The sequence below is a fragment of the Bubalus bubalis genome, chromosome 22 (genome assembly GCF_019923935.1).
Source record: "Bubalus bubalis isolate 160015118507 breed Murrah chromosome 22, NDDB_SH_1, whole genome shotgun sequence".
Taxonomy (NCBI): Eukaryota; Metazoa; Chordata; class Mammalia; order Artiodactyla; family Bovidae; genus Bubalus; species Bubalus bubalis.
The window spans coordinates 29,585,211-29,605,986 of record NC_059178.1 but is presented as its reverse complement, the minus strand read 5'-3'; the positions used below and the strand labels follow the sequence as shown (position 1 = coordinate 29,605,986).

The 20,776-nt window shown below is 40.8% G+C and overlaps 1 protein-coding gene and 1 non-coding gene across 9 annotated transcripts in view; one reads left to right on the top strand and one right to left on the bottom strand.

The window, feature by feature from the left end:
• Nucleotides 1-20,776, top strand: part of OSBPL1A (oxysterol binding protein like 1A) — a 228,221-nt gene that overhangs the window by 167,182 nt on the left and 40,263 nt on the right. The window contains exon 1 of one of the 8 annotated variants that reach the window (XM_044934865.1): nt 17,871-17,932. The exons of the other annotated variants lie outside the window; for them this stretch is intronic. Coding sequence (XP_044790800.1) covers nt 17,886-17,932 — 47 coding nt within the window. The 5' untranslated portion in view covers nt 17,871-17,885. Of the gene's footprint in view, nt 1-17,870; nt 17,933-20,776 lie in introns of those variants that run through there. 8 annotated transcript variants of the gene reach the window in all.
• Nucleotides 13,883-13,988, bottom strand: LOC112581480. The gene has a single exon (XR_003106062.1). It is a non-coding gene; the product is annotated as a U6 spliceosomal RNA (small nuclear RNA).

Here is a 20,776-nt window from a genome sequence, read left to right as displayed (position 1 = left end):
GACAGAGGAGCTTGGTGTGCTACAGTCCATAGGGTCACAAAGAGTCAGACACGATTGAAGCATGCAGGTTCCAGAGACACCGTGTTCTATGCTCTCACTTTACTCCCTGACTCAGAGTACTTCTTTGCTCTGGAAAGCAGAGGACTGTAATTAAAAAAAAAAAAGTATCACTAGAAGCTCACACAGCTCTCCTGTGGGGCCTTGCTCACTAACAAAGCAGACCCCAGCCTGTGTCACTAGCTTGAGTGAGAAGAGTGCTCAAAACCAGGAAACTGGTAACAACTCAAGGAGAGAAGGTTGAGAGAGAAGGTGCTGTATCCTCTAAAGAGAGAAGCTGGGCCAGGCCCCCACTGGGCTGCAGCCTGGGCAGACTGCCCACGATCCTGTCTCTGGAACCACGGGACTCGGTCATCAGAGGACACGGAGACTGGCAAGTTGGATGACAGTGGCTAACGCTGAGGACTAAGAGCCAGCAGGCCTCTCTGATTCCATGCAGCAGCACCTGTCTCTCCGGCAAAAACATATTTGGAGATTCCTTGACCAGGAGAAGGGATTGCCAGCTTGGCAGATGGGGGTTAGTCAACCGGCAAAGAGAGTTCAAAAGATAACCTGAAACAATAAGCAAAACTTTAGGATAAGAAGCTGGCAGGCTGCGGTCACTTGGGGTTATGTTAGGAAGGGGGAGAAAAGGTAGTGCGAGTCAAGATTTATAATAATTATCTTCACAAACCAAAGTGGACTTGCTGAACTTACTGCCAAGAGTGACTCTAGGAAAATGGAGGCATCTTTTTTTTTTTTTTAAGGCTTCCTGAGGGTTTCTTTTTCTTTTCTTTAATATTTATGTATTTGGTTGCGTGAGGTCTTATTTGTGGCACTTAGGATCTGTCGTTGCAGTACACCAGCCCTTCAGTTGGGGCACTCGGGCTTAGTTGCGCCAGGGCATGGGGGATCCTAGCTCCCCAACCAGGGATTGAACCTGTGACCCTGTATTACAAGGCAGATTCTTGACCACTGAGGAAGTCCTGGAGGCTTCTTTCTAGAGAACTCAACCTCTTCCCAACCAATTTAAAAAAGTCAGTTAAAAGGGCTTGCTCTTTTGAAAGAAAGAGCCGAGGCTTGGATGCCCACAGGCCCATCTTCTGATCTTGCCCCTGACCCCTAAAACGCCTCTTGGGAGCTTGGGGATCTATAAAACACAGTTGGAAAAACACAGACTCTTTCCAGTAACACTTTTGGTCATGCTTAGGAATTCTAAGCGGGAAAAAAAAAAAAAAAAAGGAATTCTAAGCGAAATACTTAACAATTAAAGTCATAATTTCGGGTGCTAATGATAGAGAACCTGCCTGCCTTTGCAGGAGACACAAGAGACACGGGTTCGATCCTTGGGTCGGGAACATCCCCTGGAGAAGGAAATGGTAGTATTCTTGTCCGGAGAATCCCATGGACAGAGGAGCCTGGTGGGCTGCAGTCCATGGGGTCTCAAAGGGTCGGACATGACTGAGCAACTTAGCACACAGCATGAGCAGATTTCAATTCTTTTGGTCTCGTTTGCTTTGATATTAGTCAGTTGGGTTTTTCTTCAACAGCTCTTTAAAAATGCATGTGTGTGTGTATGTGTGTGTGCAGAGACGATTCTCTTTAAAAATATTGGTGATTCATTCATGTGGTTCAAAATTCAGAAATGTAATAGGGTATATTTTGCAAATTTTAACTTCCACTTTTTAAACTATCCACTCCTCTGCCTTTTCCCAATTGCAATCATTAATCCATACAATTTTGTTTTTTCACACCAATGATAGAAAATGCAGGCATACAGTTCTTGCCCTTGCTTTTTAAAAATATATATGCACCAAATTATTTGACAGATATATTTTGAGCTACTATTAATGCCACATTCTATTCAAAGTGCTGAGGTTACAGTAATGAACAAGCCAAGCGCCTGTTGTGTTGAAGTGCCCATTTCTGAATTGAGGGAGATTGAGAATCTTTCTGTGATCTATCTGTACTTTTTTCCTGTGAATTGCTAATACATCTTGCCCATTTTTTTCTAGGAGTGTTCAACTTACTAATTTTTAGCTGCTCTATAATACCATTACTAGCTTTTTGTATGTGATATGAGTTGAAAATATTTTTTTCCAGGTTTGTCAAAAGGGAAGATAATTCTTAGAAAAATCTCCAATTCCTCCCACATAGCATATATTTACCATGTAACTCGTATCACTATATGTCCTTTGGAAAAAATGTGACATAGAAAACTGTAGGTATTAAGAGTTACTTGGATTTGATCTCATATCTATCACATTCCTAACTCTAAGCAAGTTGTAATCACTTTGAAACCTAACTTCTTCTGTTAAAGGGATGTAATAACAGGACCTACCTTGTTGGGTGGTTGTGATAATTAAATGAGATAATCTATGCAAAGGAATCATAGTGATTTTAACTCATTAAATCTCAGGTGCTGTTATTAGTAGAAAACTGATAAACCTTAAGCAAAAGTAAATAAATGGAACTGTTTTTTTTTTTTCCTTTTAGCTCATAAGAAAAGGACTTTGGATGGGTTTTAGAACTTTACTTTGGCCTTTGACATTTGGGAAACAGGTTGTTGTTGTTCACTCGCTAAGTCACTTTCGACTCTTTGCGATCCCATGGACTGCAGCACACCAGTCTTCCCTGTCCTTTATCAACTCCCGGAGTTCACTCAAACTCACGTCCATTGAGTTGGTGTTGCCATCCACCAAGTCATCCTCTTTTGCCCGCTTCTCCTGCCCTCCATCTTTTCCAGCATCATGGTCTTTTCCAGTGAGTCAGCTCTTTGCATCAGATGGCCAAAATACTGAAACTTCAGCTTCAGCATCAGTCCTTCCAGTGAATATTCAGGGAAACAGGTAGCTAAAATAAAAGTGTTTATTTTGAAATACAATTTTTTCTTTTGAATGCTAAATAAGGAAAACTATCTCTTATGGTTGCTTTTCATTAATTTTATAAGGATGTTTTAAAGTAATGGTTATATCTAAACATAGTTTTTCTTCATTAAGATTACAAAGGTGTGGCTGGTTGTAAGCTTATGTTGTCAAAAGTGTAAACAAGAGGTGACTAGAGGCTTGAAGCACTGTTATTCATTCCTTAGTCCCTTGATATTACCTTCCCCTTGCAGAGGTCTCATTACTTCTCTTTTCTATCCCTAGGCTTCTTGAATCTCTTAGGTAAATATCCATTTTCTATTTCAAGTTTGCTTTATATGCACTTATAATCCTCAGAATGTCAGAAGAAAGAAGAAATTAAATATCTAATAAAATGTATTTCCTTACTTGGCATCTTAGTCTATTTGAAGATGTACCCTCCTTCTCTTCCATGTACATAAACACAAGGTTCTGAGTGCTTGGGAAATAGTCAGTGTAGCTTAGTCTTTTAATGCTCTGCCTTATTCTGTTTACTCTGCCCATTTCTTAATTACGGTAACTCATAGACTGGGCATCTTGGCTTTTGATGACCTGTGGGATTTGGTCTTTACAAATACATCAAAGTGTCTCCCATTGGAGCTGTGCCAACCTGAATTTTGCCTGAAGGAGAAAACAGCCTCAGGGGACATAGAGTTCTTCTGTATTGTTTGCTGTGCTTGTTAACACAGAAAGATTTTCCTATTTTAGATAGCACCATATATAAGAATAAGGAGTTGTTATTGTTGTTGAATCGCTCAGTCGTGTCCGACTCTCTGTGACACCATGGACTGTAGCCTGCCAGGCTACTCTGTCCATGGGATTTCCCAGGCAAGAATACTGGAGTGGGTTGCTATTTCTCTCTCCAGGGGATCTTCCCAACCCAGGGATCAAACCCCAGCCTCCTGCATTGCAGGCCAACTCTTTACCATCTGAGCTACCAGCGACGTCCATAATGATTTGCAAGATGTAAATTAGGAAAGTTATTTTGTTTTCAAAACAAAAAGATCCTTTAACCGTTTCTTTGCCTTGTACCTTTAAAATCTTCAGAAAATGTGGTTCATGCACAGGTCTTTACACAATGCATTCGGGCTTGTAGAACATGACAGATTGTATTCATGGAGTACAGCCTGTTGAGTCATGTCGATGCAGTACCATGCTCAGCCTGGATTTGAAGTCTAAGCATGAGCTGCCATTCTGCCGTAGTGAGTATTCTCAGAGCCAATTCCTTGCTCTTCTGGAAAAGACTCACATTAATTACACATCCTGGTTCTCAAGCAGGAAGCATTGCCTCTGTATCTGACAAACGTGGAGAGCGTAGATGAGTGTCATCAGATCTGCATGCTGTGACGATATATGGGGAATGTAATGTGACTTGTGCTAGAGCAAGGTACAGCCAGTGGTAAGAGATGGAGCCTGGTGTCCTCCTAGAGCTGGAGTGAAACAGTGTGCTTCTGGGCTGTGAGAAAGCCCAGTTTCAGCCAGACTGGCTGGGTGAACCAAGTAGGTTATTTATAACCACAGATCCTTCCCAATATTGTCTTGCTTTTGTGCTTTGATGTTTTGGGTCTTTGAGTCCCTGAAGTAGATTGTGAAAAACTCTAGTAGGTGAAAGCGTACCATGATAATAAAACAATCGAGAACTGTCAACATAGTACACTTTCCTTCTGCATCTGGTTCTGGCTCTATGACATGGCATAGCTTTGTGGCTTTAGTAAGCATTTAGCCCATCCATGCTTCATCTCTGACTTGAGCAACACCTCACAAAAGCACAGTCCAGAAGCAAGATGTTAGAACCTAGGTCTGACTGTTTGCTGGACCCACTCTCTTCTGGCTGTAGTGTGTGAACTTCAGACCCAGAGTGCTTCTGCATCTTCAGATGTGTAATATTAATGGCCCCAATGTACTTTTGGATTATAAATTGATGTATATAAGGTACTTTCACAAACTCCATAGCTTTCGATTCTCAGAATAGCTCTGAGTCATAGGTAGGGCAATTATTATTATTATATCCTCAGTCCTACAGATGAACAGATTGAAGCCCAGAAAGTTTAATTGACTTGCCCAAGATCACTTAGCAAATAAGTGATAGGACCTGCAGGCAAGCCAGATATTCTGACTTCACAGCCTCCATTCTTTTCTTAACATTTAGAGTCTTCATAGATGTTTAGAAGAACAGAGATTTATATGCCTAGGCAAATTCCTGGATTGATATTCTGAAATGTAAAACAGTCTGTCCCAGCTTTTAATTAATGCAGTTCTGTTTGTTTCTTTTATGTAATAATTTGCAGAGAATTAACATCATAGTCCCAAAGAGTTTATTAATCACCCATCTGCTCTTGGCTCAGAGCTAGGCACTATTACTAATTACAGTGGACATGGAACGCGTTTTCTGGGCCTTTGTACATTTCCACTTGTATTAACATGAGTATACAAAAGAACACATGAACGCATTGAAAATTCTGCCAATTTCAAACAGATATAAAAATTTCTCTTCCTATAATCTCTATTGTCTATCAACTTCCTTCCAAAGTAGAATATTCCAAAGGATGTAGGAATGATGAAAGGTGTAATGTTCCATGAAAATTGTTCCTCTTCAATAACTGTGCGTTCTCTTATTATGAGTGAAGACCAATGTTTTTGGTTTTTTCCCCCAGGATTATGATTGACATTATCTTATTGGAAAGAACAAGAAAATCTCAGAAGGTGAGGTAGACTTCTTCCTCCTGACTGTTGTGTTTGAGGACACTGTGTAATCTTTATTTGCAGAAGAAACCTTCTTAGGAAAGAGAGGAATACTATTCTTTGCAGTACAGGTATCTTACTGGGCTCCAAGAAAATCAGAAAGGAAACTGGCATGTATGTCAAATAATGTCCATGGAGGTGTTACATGTCACAGAGAAGGAAGGAACCAGAAATTCAGCTCTCCTTAGAAATTTTATCCCTCTGATGGGTAAGCAGTCAAAAAGATCTCAGGTCACTCTAAAAGGAAGTTAAATCAGGCTATTGAACTGGCTAAAGCAGATCACAAACTGTTATATTCATTCTAGAAAAACACAAGTGGTTTAAAGGGCCAGCTGCTCTCTAAACTGAGGGGCTGGTTCCTGGGTATGTTTTCATCAGTCCATGTTGGCTTGGCAATTCTATAGGCTTTCCTCTTCATCCAGTAATGGTATTAAAAAGTTCAGAACCACAGAAAGAGGCAGAGTAGTGTTTGCAGAGGGATACTTAATTATCCAGTGCATATCTGCTCCTCTATGTGTCTTCTCTTTGTGTTGACCACAGCTTGCATAGTCCCCAGACTCTTGTTTTGGGGATCTGAAGCCCTTGACTGCAGTGTCCAGGTGACACGCAGCCTGTTAGACACAGCTTTGCTCCAGAGTTGGGTTCAGGCCTCAACCGTTGCCGTCAGGCGCTCAGGGCTGCTCTGGGGTCTTGCCATACCTCTTGCTGCCTACTGCCAGACTCCTAGTCCAGCTGGAGCACACCCGGGTTCTAAGACGGGACCTTTCCTAGTGTAGTGTCCAAGAAACTCCTGTTATAGTCAGGAAAGGCTGCTTTCCCATTTCCTGCCAGCAAAATTACTGGCAGCAAAACAGCTTTAGATCCTTTCTGGAACGTGGGAAGGTGTTAGTGGAAGATTCCGTGCTCACTGCCTCTATGCTGCTTAGCTGCAAGAGGGCTTAGGCCAGCCTTTCAGATGAGACAGGGACGAAGAAACTGGCTCTGACTTGTACTGCATGCAGCCTGCATTTTGTCTATTCTCTGTCATTAAGACCATTTCCTTTAGGTCTTAGATGACCTTATCATGACCTGCTTTCTATACTTTCACTAGTTTACATCTGTTCCAGCTCCCTCATTGCATGAAATCTTAGTTAATTCTTTGAGATAAGGTGAGCAGAGAATACATACTCTGTCCCTAAGTAAGGTCTACCTTAACTTAACGTGTCATGCCTTCTTGCCAGCTGTGCCAAACACCATTCAGTAGGCTTGACATGAGGAAATCTTGTTGCCCAAGGGGCCAACTTCTCTCTAAACTGAAGGACTGCTTCCTGGGTATGTGTTCATCAGTCCATGTTGGCTTGGCAGTGTGATGTTTCTGTAGGCTTTCCTCTTAATCCCATAAAGGTAATAAACTAACAAGAATAGGAAGTCAATTTATTACGTTACTGAAGTTGGACAAAGAATTCTAAATTTTAGAAAGCCAATATAGAAAGCAGTTTGAAATTTTAAATATGCATTTTAACTTACTAAAATCAAAATAAGTAATAGCTCTTATAAAACAAGGCCATATAATCACCTTCATCTCCTTACTATGTAGAGCCAGATTTATTAAGTGGCAGTTACAGGCTTTTCATAATTTAAGAGATCAAAATGAAAAATAATCTTTAAAATACACTGCAAAACCAGAGAGCAATATCAGATAATTATATAAAGTTACCACAGTAAGCTTAAAATAGGAAACCAAGTTGTTGGACTTTTATGCATAGTCCCTGAAAAGGTACTGGACTAGTCTTAGGGATCTCATCTTAGACTTGTATGGAGTTTCTTCTAAGACTAAAGGCTGATTTCAGTTGAAGATGTCTAGGAGCAGATTCTGAGAAGATAATGGCACCCCACTCCAGTACTCTTGCCTGGAAAATCCCATGGGCGGAGGAGCCTGGTAGGCTGCAGTCCATGGGGTCACGAAGAGTCAGATACGACTGAGCGACTTCACTTTCACTTTTCACTTTCATGCACCGGAGAAGGAAATGGCAACCCACTCCAGTGTTGTTGCCTGGAGAATCCCAGGGAAGGGGGAGCCTGGTGGGCTGCCGTCTATGGGGTCGCACAGAGTCAGACACGACTGAAGCAACTTAGCAGCAGCAGGAGCAGATTAAATACCCAGCTGTCCACCTAACCCCATGACCTGTATGTCTGACTCAGCCCTAAGTTAGGTGCTGATTCTGGGTATGCAGAGAGAACTTGCAACTCCTCTGTTTGTCCAAATTCAAGTCTGGAAGTTGGTGGAAGGTATATCACAGTATCATTCATGCAAGAAAAAGTTGTAAGAGATAGAGTCTCTCTTTAAGACTCATCCAAGCTTGCTTCTATTGAAATGGAGATAGACAGATTTTAGGAATTTCATTGTATTGTATAGGTATATTTTAGTTATTTTGTGTTGATACTAACATATTACACTTATGAAATGTTTCATATAAACAAAATGCCTTTGAAGATCTTATATCTCCACATATATTATAAGTACAACTTTGTTTACTCTTCCATGACTGAAGAATGATAGCATTTTTAAGACTATGAACATAAATCAACTTTGGAGGGCAAACACTGTTTTCCTTGGTTTAATGAAAGCATCATTTTCATGATGAAAAAACCAGATTGCATCAACTTAAGCTGAAATTGTTTGAGTTGCAAGGCCAGAGAAACTTGTTTTATACCCAGATTTAAATGTTAAAGTATTGAAACAGACTCCAGAAATGAAATAACATTTTGAAACTGAAGTATCTCAACTGTAAACATTCTTGAGTATTTTGTGATCCAGCCTCCTCTTAGTCACAAAATCAATTATAGTAGTTGAAATTCAATCCATATTTATTGAATCAATTTTTTTTAATTGACTTGTTCTAAAGTTTCCTAAAGATAACTCGTGGAAAGCGGAGGGCCCCTTTGCTGACTGTCTATGCCAGTGCTTCTATAAAATAGTCTCTTGACCATTGTTGGGGAGAGGGGGGTCCCCTAGGACCCTTTTAGGGAGAACCACAAGATTAAAACAAGTTTCTTAATATTACTAAGATATTAGCCTTTTTAAAATTATTATCCACTAAGAACCACACAGTGGAGTTTTCTAGATACTGTGTGATGATGCGACATCACTGATTCAGTGCAGGAGCAGTTATGAGCAACGAGCTATCTTCTGTAAAACCGGACATTAAAGGGGCTGCAAAGATGTTTAATAATGTCACTCTTCTTACTAAGGTATTCTTGTCTTGGACAATACAGTTACTTTTTTTTCATAAAAATGTCATTTAAGTTAGCATATTTATTTTACTGTTAATAAGTAAAACGTGTGTGTGTGTTTTTTCTTCTGATATAGTAAGTAGTGATAGATGTAATCCACAATAAAAGAAAACTCATTGGGACCACAAATAATTTTTAAGAATTAATGGATCTTAAGACCAAACAGTTTGGGAAACCAACAAATTACAGTATAGTTTCTTTTTGCTTCTTTGTTGAAGTAAAGTTAGCATACTTTGAAATGCAAGCTCTTAAATATACAATTTGATGAGTTTTGGCAAATTCATATACTCATGTAACAAACCCTCCCTCCCCTCATCAAGATGTAGACCGTTTCCATCATTCCAGAAAGTTCCCTGTAACTGTCTCCTGGTCACTCCCCGCCCACCGCCCATAACCACCCTCCATTCTCATTTCTGTCGCGATAGATTAGTCTTGTCTATTATTGAACTGCATTGCGGATGGAAAGTGCATGGTCTCTCTTTTTTTTTTAACTTTTTGCTATGTATTGGAGTATAGCCATTAACAATGTGATAGTTTCGGGTGAACAGGGATGGAACTCAGCCATACATGTATCCATTCTTCCTCAAACCCTGGTCCCATCCAGGCTGCTGCATAATAATGAGCAGAGCTCCAGGTGCTGTGCAGAAGGTCCTTGTTGGTTATCCATTTGAAACACAGCAATGTGTTGCATGTAATCTTTTTTTTTTAGTGTGGTCTTAATCGCTCAGTGTTTCTGAGAGTCATCCATGTCATGTGTTTCAGCGTTCAGTTTTTTAATGCTGAGTGATAATGCCATCCTTTGAATATGCAGCAGTTTGTTTCTCTGTATCCCTGTTAATGGACATTTGGGCTTTTCTCACTTGGGAGTTTTATTGAATAAAGCTGCTTTAAGCATTCTTAAACACATCTTCCTTATGGCCAATTTTTCACTTTGTTCTGTAGGAGTAGCATTTGGGGGTTCTAGAGAGGGTGTGTACTTAGCTATAGAAAGTTACTGTAATGTTTGCCAAAGTCAGTGTACTGTTTCTCTGTGTGTGAGAATTTCAGTTACTCTGCAAGCTCACCAACGTTTGATGCTTTATGGGTATAACACAGAATCACGTCCTGGTTTTATTTTCATTTCGTAAATGATTTTGAGCACTTACACATGCATTTATGAGTCAGTTTTAAAGTTTTCTTAGGGAAGTGCCTGAGGCTTATGCCCATTTTAAATTGGGTTGTATGTCTTTGTATTATTGATTTATAGGAACTCTTTCTATATTTTGGATATAATTTTTTTCAATTTTCAAAATTAATTTTTAGTGGAATATAGTTGCTTTACAGTGTTGTGTTTCAGCTGTATAGCAAAGTGAACCAGCTACATGTTTACATATATCCCCTCTCTTTTGAATTTCCTTCCCATTTGGATATAGTTCAGTTCAGTTGCTCAGTCGTGTCCGACTCTTTGTGACACCATGAATCACAGCATGCCAGGCCACCCTGTCCATCACCAACTCCTGGAGTTTACCAAAACTCATGTCCATTGAGTCGGTGATGCCATCCAGCCAACTCATCCTCTGTCGTCCCCTTCTCCTCTGGCCCCCAATCCCTCCCAGCATCAGGGTCTTTTCCAGTGAGTCAGCTCTTCGCATGAGGTGGCCAAAGTATTGGAGTTTCAGCCTCAGCATCAGTCCTTCCAGTGAACACCCAGGACTCATCTCCTTTCGGATGGACTGGTTGGATCTCCTTGTAGTCCAAGGGACTCGCAAGAGTCTTCAACACCACAGTTCAAAAGCATCAATTCTTCGGCACTCAGCTTCACAGTCCAACTCTCACATCCATACATGACTACTGGAAAAACCATAGCCTTGACTAGACAGACCTTTGTGGACAAAGTAATGTCTCTTCTTTTTAATATGCTGTCTAGGTTGGTCATAACTTTCCTTCCAAGGAGTAAGTGTCTTTTAATTTCACGGCTGCAATCACCATCTGCAGTGATTTTGGAGCCCAAAAAAATAAAGTCTGACACTGTTTCCCCATCTATTTCCCATGAAGTGATGGGACCAGATGCCATGATCTTCGTTTTCTGAATGTTGAGCTTTAAGCCAACTTTTTCACTCTCCTCTTTCACTTTCATCAAGAGGCTCTTTAGTTCCTCTCCACTTTCTGCCATAAGGGTGGTGTCATCTGCATATCTGAGGTTATTGAGATTTCTCCCGGCAATCTTGATTCCAGCTTGTGTTTCTTCCAGTCCAGCGTTTCTCATGATGTACTCTGCATGTAAGTTAAATAAGCAGGGTGACAATATACAGCCTTGATGTACTCCTTTTCCTATTTGGAACCAGTCTGCTGTTCCATATCCAGTTCTAACTGTTGCTTCCTGACCTGCATACAGATTTCCCAAGAGGCAGGTCAGGTGGTCTGGTATTCCCATCTCTTTCAGAATTTTCCACAGTTTATTGTGATCCACACAGTCAAAGGCTTTGGCATAGTCAATAAAGCAGAAATAGATGTTTTTCTGGAATTCGCTTGCTTTTTCCATGATCCAGTGGATGTTGGCAATTTGATCTCTGGTTCCTCTACCTTTTCTAAAACCAGCTTGAACATCTGGAAGTTCATGGTTCATGTATTGCTGAAGCCTGGCTTGGAGAATTTTGAGCATTACTTTACTAGCATGTGAGATGAGTGCATTTGTGTGGTAGTTTGAGCATTCTTTGGCATTGCCTTTCTTTGGGATTGGAATGAAAACTGACCTTTTCCAGTCCTGTGGCCACTGCTGAGTTTTCCAAATTTGCTGGCGTATTGAGCGCAGCACTTTCACAGCATCATCTTTCAGGATTTGAAATAGCTCAACTGGAATTCCATCACCTCCACTAGCTTTGTTCGTAGTGATGCTTTCTAAGGCCCACTTGACTTCACATTCCAGGATGTCTGGCTCTAGATGAGTGATCACACCATCGTGACTATTTGGGTCGTGAAGATCTTTTTTGTACAGTTCTTCTGTGTATTCCTGTCACCTCTTCTTATATCTTCTGCTTCTGTTAGGTCCATACCATTTCTGTCCTTTATTGAGCCCATCTTTGCATGAAATGTCCCCTTGGTATCTCTAATTTTCTTGAAGAGGTCTCTAGTCTTTCCCATTCTGTTGTTTTCCTCTATTTCCTTGCATTGGTTGCTGAGGAAGGCTTTCTTATCTCTCCTTGCTATTCTTTGGAACTCTGCATTCAGATGCTTATATCTTTCCTTTTCTCCTTTGCTTTTGGCTTCTCTTCTTTTCACAGCTATTTGTAAGGCCTCTCCAGACAGCCATTTTGCTTTTTTGCATTTCTTTTCCATGGGGATGGTCTTGATCCCTGTCTCCTGTACAATGTCACAAACCTCCATCCATAGGTCATCAAGTTGTCTATCAGATCTAGTCCCTTAAATCTATTTCTCACTTCCACTGTATAATCATAAGGGATTTGATTTAGGTCATACCTGAATGGTCTAGTGGTTTTCCCTACTTTCTTCAATTTAAGTCTGAATTTGGCAATAAGGAGTTCATAATCTGAGCCATAGTCAGCTTCTGGTCTTGTTTTTGCTGACTGTATAAAGCTTCTCCATCTTTGGCTGCAAAGAATATAATCAATCCGATTTCTGTGTTGACCATCTGGTGATGTCCATGTATAGAGTCTTCTCTTGTGTTGTTGGAAGAGGGTGTTTGCTATGACCAGTGTGTTCTCTTGGCAAAACGGTATTAGCCTTTGCCCTGCTTTATTCCGTACTCCAAGGCCAAATTTGCCTGTTACTCCAGGTGTTTCTTGACTTCCTACTTTTGCATTCCAGTCCCCTATAATGAAAAGGACATCTTTTTTGGGTGTTAGTTTTAAAAGGTCTTGTAGGTCTTCATAGAACCATTCAACTTCTGCTTCTTCAGTGCTACTGGTTGGGGCATAGGCTTGGATTACTGTGATATTGAATGGTTTGCCTTGGAAACAAACAGATCATTCTGTCGTTTTTGAGATTGCATCCAAGTACTGCATTTTGGACTCTTTTGTTGACCATGATGGCCACTCCATTTCTTCTAAGGGATTCTGTCCACAGTAGTAGATATAATGATCATCTGAGTTAAATTCACCCATTCCAGTCCATTTTAGTTTGCTGATTCCTAGAATGTTGACATTCACTCTTGCCATCTCCTGTTTGACCACTTCCAATTTGCCTTGATTCATGGACCTAACATTCCAGGTTCCTATGCAATATTGTTCTTTACAGCATTGGACCTTGCTTCTATTACCAGTCATATCCACAGCTGGGTATTGTTTTTGCTTTGGCTCCATCCCTTCATTCTTGAGATATTTCTCCACTGATCTCCAGTAGCATATTGGGCACCTACTGACCTGGGGAGTTCCTCTTTCAGTATCCTATTATTTTGCCTTTTCATAATGTTCATGGGGTTCTCACGGCAAGAATACTGATGTGGTCTGCCATTCCCTTCTCCAGTGGACCACATTCTGTCAGACTTCTCCACCATGACCCGTCTATCTTGGGTGGCCCCACACGGCATGGCTTTGTTTCATTGAGTCAGTCAAGGCTGTGGTCCGTGTGATCAGATAGGCTAGTTTTCTGTGATTATGGTTTCAGTGTGTCTGCCCTCTGATGCCCTCTTGCAACACCTACCGTCTCACTTGGGTTTCTCTTACCTTGGACGTGGGGTATCTCTTCACGGCTGCTCCAGCAAAGCGCAGCCGGTGCTCCTTACCTTGGACGAGGTCACCTCTCCTGACCTTGAACGTGGAGTAGCTCCTCTCAGCCCTCCTGCGCCCAAGCAGCAGCCACTCCTTGGATGTAGGGTTGCTCCTCTCGGCCGCTGCCCCTGACCTCAGATGTGGGGTAGCTCCTCTCGGCAGCTGCCCCTGACTTCGGGCGTGGGGTAGCTCCTGTAGATTCTCATTAATTATCAATTTTATAAATATGTGGAACACTTCATGACTTTGCGTCATCCTTGAGCCAAGTCCATGCTAATCTTCTCTGTATCGTTCCAGTTTTAGCTATACACTGCTGAAGTGAGCACTGGATATAATCCTTTATCAAATATATGTTCAGTTCAGTTCAGTCGCTCACTCCTGTCCAACTCTTTGCGACCCCATGAACTGCAGCACGCCAGGCCTCCCTGTCCATCACCAACTCCCGGAGTTTACCAAAACTCATGTCCATTGAGTCAGTGATGCCATCCATCCATCTCATCCTCTGTCGTCCCCTTCTTCTCCTGCCCCCAATCCCTCCCAGCATCAGGGTCTTTTCAAATGAGTCAACTCTTCACATCAGGTGGCCAAAGTATTGGAGTTTCAGCTTCAGCATCAGTCTTTCCAATGAACCCCCAGGACTGATCTCCTTTAGGATTGACATATGTAGCATGTATATTTTCTCTGAGTTAATAGCTTACCTTTCCATTGCCTTAATAATAAATAGACATCTTAATACCTTCTTTGAACAGAAGGTTTTGGTTTTATGAAATCTATTTTACTATTTTTCTCTTATGTTAGGGCGTTTTTGGGTTCACTCTAAGAAATCTTTGCCTCTGCTTCCCCCAAATATTAACCATTGTCCTTGGTTCTGTCTAGTATCATTAATGATGTGTGTTCTTCAAGTTAACTTCATCAGTATCTTTTAATGAGAATGACATAACAGCTTGAGAGTAAATAAATAGCCCTTTTTGATTGCTATTGAAAAATTTTAGGACAAATGGATTGTGGGACTCAACCTAGAGCCCTAGTTAATAGAAAGCCAACTGACATAAAATCTCAACATTTACTGAGTACCTGCAGTGTGCCAACCACGGGTTCAACAGAGTTTAGAATCTCAGTTAATAAGAATTTAAGTAAATGCTCAAGAGAAGCCTTGCATGTCCTTCAGTAATGAGTGGAGGGTTAATAAGAATGTTATATTCTCTATGGTTGTTTGTCTTGACAAGGAGGAAGAAAGGATAGAGAGGAGTGATCCATTTCCAAAAATGGAACTTGATAGTTTTTAATTAACTTTTAAGTAAGAGTATCTTTTTGCATTAGTGTTGAGATTACTAGGCTTTTCTGCCCATTATTTTCTTTAAACGTTGATAAAAGATTTGCGAATTGTACCCCAGATGAACTATGTAAGATTTTATGTAATTTGTGAAAATAAGGCTTTTAATTACTATGATAATTTACTCCTGCAGCATCATTTTGAAATCTAGTCTTCAATTTTTTGAATATAATTCTATTCTGTAGTTTATTCCTAATGGTTTCCTTGTTTGGAAGACTTTCATTTTGGGTGTTTAGCAAACATCAGTAGTGCAAGCAAAATTACAAATGGTTAGTTTCAAATACCAGCTGTGTTCGTTAGGGTCATATTTAAATTGGGACTTATGGAAGGGATGATTTGGGGGAAAAGAGAAGAAGAATTCTGATAGTTGAAAAGGAGAGGTGATAAGCACCTAATGATTGCAAGAAGATACACACACATAAGTATAAAACACACAATACATGTGTAAGTGGACACATACAAATTTTCAGTGTTACAGTTATACATGTATTAAAGTCTGCTTCTCTATGAAATTATTTTCTTAGATTTTTAGTTCTTAGGATTCTTTTTATCTTGAATCAAAGGTTAGGATTAGATTGTTTTATGCTTTTCTAAATATCCTAATGAATATTCTGCTAAAAATGGTTATTCCTTCAGAAGATTTAAGAAATGGAACTGAAAGTGTATGTTAAGGAATTTGGTTTTGAAAATGTTTTCTTAAGAGATGACTTAAAGGCAGAAAATTTGATTATCTGTGTTCTTCATGCCTCACTTACCACTTATCCATATCTTTCATTTTTTTGCTGGTTTTCTTTCTGTTGCCCATTTTAACTTGAGATGTTAGGTAAAAACATACAGCACCTGTTAACATGCAAAATACTCTGCAGTGTGGGGCATGCAGAAGAGAGTAAGACATCGTCCCTGATCTCAGGGGGAACCAGAGTCTCTAGTAAGTGACAGATGTGTACAGAAATAACAGAGGATATAAATGAAGATAGGCAAAATTAAGAACTGTGGAATTTAAGCATACCATGGAACCCCAACAAACCTCATTTCTTGAAATTAGCACATTGGAGTGCATTTAAAATCGCATTGCTTAGAGATGGCCAGGAAACACATGAGCATCTCTCATTATTAGAGAAATGCAAATCAAAACTGCAGTGAGTTATGACCTCACTACCCATCAGAATAACCATCATCAGAAAATCTACAAACAATAAGTGAGGGAGATGGTGTGAAGGAAAGGGAACCCTCTTGGACTGTTGGTGGGAATGTAAATAGATAACAGCCACTTTGGAGAACAGTATGGAGATTCCTTAAAACACTAGGCATAAAACTACCACCTGACCCAGCAATCCCACTGCTGGGCATATACCCTAAGAAAACCATAATTGAAAATTGGCATATGTACCCCAGTGTTTTTTGCAGCACTATTTACAATAACTGGGGCACGGAAGCAACCTAGATGTCCATTGACACATGAAATAGATGAGGAAGTTGTGGTATATGTGGAATATTAGTCATAAAAAGGAACAAATTTGAGTCAGTTCTAGTGAGGTGAATGAACCTGGAGCTTGTTATACAGAGTGAAGTCAAAGAGAAAAACAAATATATATTAATGCATACATATGGAATCTAGAAAAATGGTACTGATGAACCTGTTTGCAGGGCAGGAATACAGATGCAAATGTAGAGAACCGACTTTGCACACAGTGGGGGAAAGGAACGAGAGAATGGGATGAATTGAGAGAGTACCATTGAAACGTATACATTACCATATGTAAAATAACTAGCTCATGGGAAGTTGCTGTATAACACAGGGAGCTCAACCCTGAACCAGTTTTAGATTCAACATATAGGCTACATCATCTGTGTAGCTCTTTTTCTGTCTGACTTCACTCAGTAGGACAATCTCTAGGTCCATCTCAGATGTCCCTTTTCTCACTGCAGATGTAGCTGCCACCTGAAGTAGATCAGCCAGCCAGATCACCCTGCTGGAGATAGTCCCCGGTTAAGGGAACAGCTACCCACTCCAGTATTCTGACCTGGAGAATTCCAGGGACTGTACAGCCCATGGGGTCGCAAAAGGTTGACTGAGCGGGAGGCAGGGGCATGGGCTGCAGCCCTGGATCCCTTCCCCTGGGTCTTTCCTCCCCTTGTGTGAGGGCCTACACTGCATGTGCTGGGGTTCCCATGGGGCACATCCGTGCCCATTCCCAAGACTTGGAGGAGCTCAGTGGCCTGGTGAAGACAGAAGCATCTCCCAAAGATATGGGGGCCAGTGGTCTGAATTTGCACAGCGTGTTCAGAGCAAGGGGAACCCAGCACAGCCTTTGTGAGTCACGCTTCACGTTGACTCGGTTCAGCTGGGGGCCTGTGTACACCCTGTGATGCAGGGCGTGGTGTCGGGGCAGCGGCTGAGCCCCGAGCAGCACGGAGATGAAGCAACTGGGATGGGACCCTCCTTTAAAGACCAGTCATTGTGCCCTTGTGCCCACAGTCAGAGTGGCATCTGTAGGGTTGAAAACAGAACCGGGCCACATCGCTCTCAGTCCCTGGTACAGGGTGTTTTCTCTCTGTGTGAAGGGAAAAAGGAAGCATAGAATTCAGGATAATGACTCTCAGATAAACTTGAAGGCAAGAGAATGATTGATCTGTGTGGTCAGCCTGGAAACTCTGAGGCCCGCTCTCCATGGTTCTGATTTCTGCCTGGAGTAACGCTGCCTCATCCAAGATCAGTAGGAAATTCTTATTATTCTTCCCTACCCCCGCATGGAAGGAGTGAACATTTAAAATATAGAAAACATACCCTTTTAAGTACAAATCATTTTTTTTTAACTTTGATCTACCTAATTAAAAAAAATCCGTTCCCTCTGCTTTTTTAGATAATACTGCAGATTTCACATCCTCTTAATGATTGGGCTGTGGACTGTTTTGCTTCTCATTGACTTTAGACTCATGTAAGTGAGTAATTTTGTGCTCTTCTCTACAATCTGAGAGCAATCCTAGCCTTTTGTGTTCAGAAGTAATCACGGAAATCCATTATGTCCAATAGTAGACACAGGTGATTTTTGAGCATTTGAAATGTGTCTAGTGTGACCAAGAAGCTGAGTCTTTAGTCTTATTTAATTTTAATAAGGATAGATTTTATTGTGTTAATTTCATAATATAGTTTGTAAAAGTGAAGCAGTACAAAGTATTTGGCCATTAAACATAACATTACTGCTTTGGTAAGACTACATTTCACTTTGTTAAAAATGTGGTAGCTAAATTGAGATGTGCTCTAAGTGTAAAATCAACACTGGATTTTGAAGACGTGGTGTGGGGAGAAGTATAAAATATCTCACTAATATTTTTACATTGATTACATTTGAAATGCTAATATTTTGGACCCTATTGGGTTAAATCAAATATATTATTAAAATTAATTTATCTTGTTGCTTTTTTAAAAAAACACTACAAAGTTTAAAATTATCTATGTAACTCTCATATTTCTGTGATACAGTATATACAGTATGTGTTAGTTGCTCAGGCGTGTCCAGCTTCTTTGCGAGCCCATGGACCGTAGCCCGCCAAGTTGTTCTTTCCATGGAATTCTCCAGGCAAGAGTACTGGAGTGGGAAGTCATTCTCTTCTCTAGGGAATCTTCCTGACCCAGGGATTGAACCCAGGTCTCCTGCATTGCGGGTGAATTCTTTACCATCTGAGCCACTGGGGAAGTCCCATTTCTATGATAAGTCTCTCAACTTTGGCACTACTGACATTCAGTTCAGGTCAGTTCAGTCACTCAGCCGTGTCCGACTCTGCAACTCCAGGGACCACAGCACGCCAGGCCTCCCTGTCCATCACCAACTCCTGAAGTTTACCCAAGCTCATGTCCACTGAGTCGAGTCGGTGATGCCATCCAACCATCTCATCCTCTGTCGTCCCCTTCTCCTGCCCTCAATCTTTCCCAGCATCAGGGTCTTTTCAAATTAGTCAGTTCTTCATACCAGGTGGCCAAAGTATTGGAGTTTCAGCTTTAGCATCAGTCCTTCCAGTGAACACTCAGGATTGCTCTCTTTTAGGATGGACTGGTTGGATCTCCTTGCAGTCCAAGGGACTCTCAAGAGTCTTCTCCAACACCACAGTTCAAAAGCATCAATTCTTTAGCACTCAGCTTTCTTTATGGTCCAACTCTCACATCCATACATGACTACTGGAAAAACCATAGCCTTGACAAGACGGACCTTTGTTGGCAAAATAATGTCCCTGCTTTTGAATATGCTGTCTAGGTTGGTCATAACTTTCCTTCCAAGGAGTAAGCATCTTTTAATTTCATGGCTGCAGTCACCATCTGCAGTGATTTGGGAGCCCCAAAAAATAGTTAGCCACTGTTTCCACTGTTCCCCCATCTATTTGCCATGAAGTGATGGGACCAGATGCCATGATCTTAGTTTTTTGAATGTTGAGCTTTAAGCCAACTTTTTCACTCTTCTTTCACCTTCATCAAGAGGCTATTTAGAAGCTGGATAATTTTTTGGTGTGGTGACCTGTCTCGTTCCATGTGAGATGTTTAGCAATGTCCCTGGACGAGCTGATGGAGACCAACTTCCCACCCAGCGCAGGAATGCCTATCAGGGCCATGACCGAAAGGGGTCCTCCAGCATCTGTTTGAAGCCCTTCCTTGTTGATATCTCTTGTCTCCCATATTTGGAATTAACTATAAGACAGGTTATGTTTTATGTTAGCCATTATGTTGTTATGTAGTACCTAAGTTATGACTGACTCTTTTGCGATCCCATGGACTGTAGCCCGCCAGGCTTCTCTGTCCACGGGATTCTCCAGGCAAGAATACTGGAGTGGGTTGCCATTTCCTTCTCCAGGGAAATCTTCCTGACCCAGGGATCAAACCTGTGTCTCCTGCATTGGCAGGTGGATTCTTTATCACTGAGCCACCAGGGAGGCTCCTAGCTGTTATGTTAGCTTTATAGAATGTTAGGTTTATATTGTATTTACCTTAGCTCTCCTGTAGCTTCCACCAGTGATCCTAGTGTTGATCTCTTGAGTAGCACAACATAAACCAAATTCTTTTTTTTAATTTAGTTTTTAATGGAAGGATAATTGCTTTACAATATTGTGTTGGTTTCTGCCATACATCAACATGTATCAACCACAGGTATACACATGTCCCCTCCCTCTTGAACCTCCCTCCCACCTCCCACCCCATCATACCCCTCTAGATTCTTTATGAAAGGAGTAATGTGTACCAAAAGGCCTTATAAATTTCCAAAACTCATTCATCAAATACTTAACCTCTACTCCAAGTAAAGCTTGGATGTCTCTCATCTCCTGCCTTCTTGCTTGCAAAATATGTCGTTTTTTTTTTTGTTCTTCTCGCCTTTAATTAGAATAGTAACCTGTACACATACATTAAATGTAAGCATCTGTCAGGGACGATACAGTCCCTTACTCAGTTTTCACAAAACTTATTTTAGACTCATAACTTCCTAGACATAGAATTTGTTTTTTAATAGACAAGAAATGAAAAATGTAGTTGATATGCATCTGTAAAACTATTATACATGCAAATGCTAGGTAATGGCAGAGATTTTACCCCTTGATTCGATTGTTCACGTCATCGAGATTGATAGTCTTAGGTTGTATAGAGAATGTGATTTCAGTACCATCTGTGGCCACTTATCCAGCAGATTGGGCAGATAACAAATCTGCCAAATGAGCAGTGTATGTTCCTAAAAAAGGAAAATCAGAAGGATTCTACCACGGAGGATCTTAAAATATTATTTATTTAAAAACTTATAATT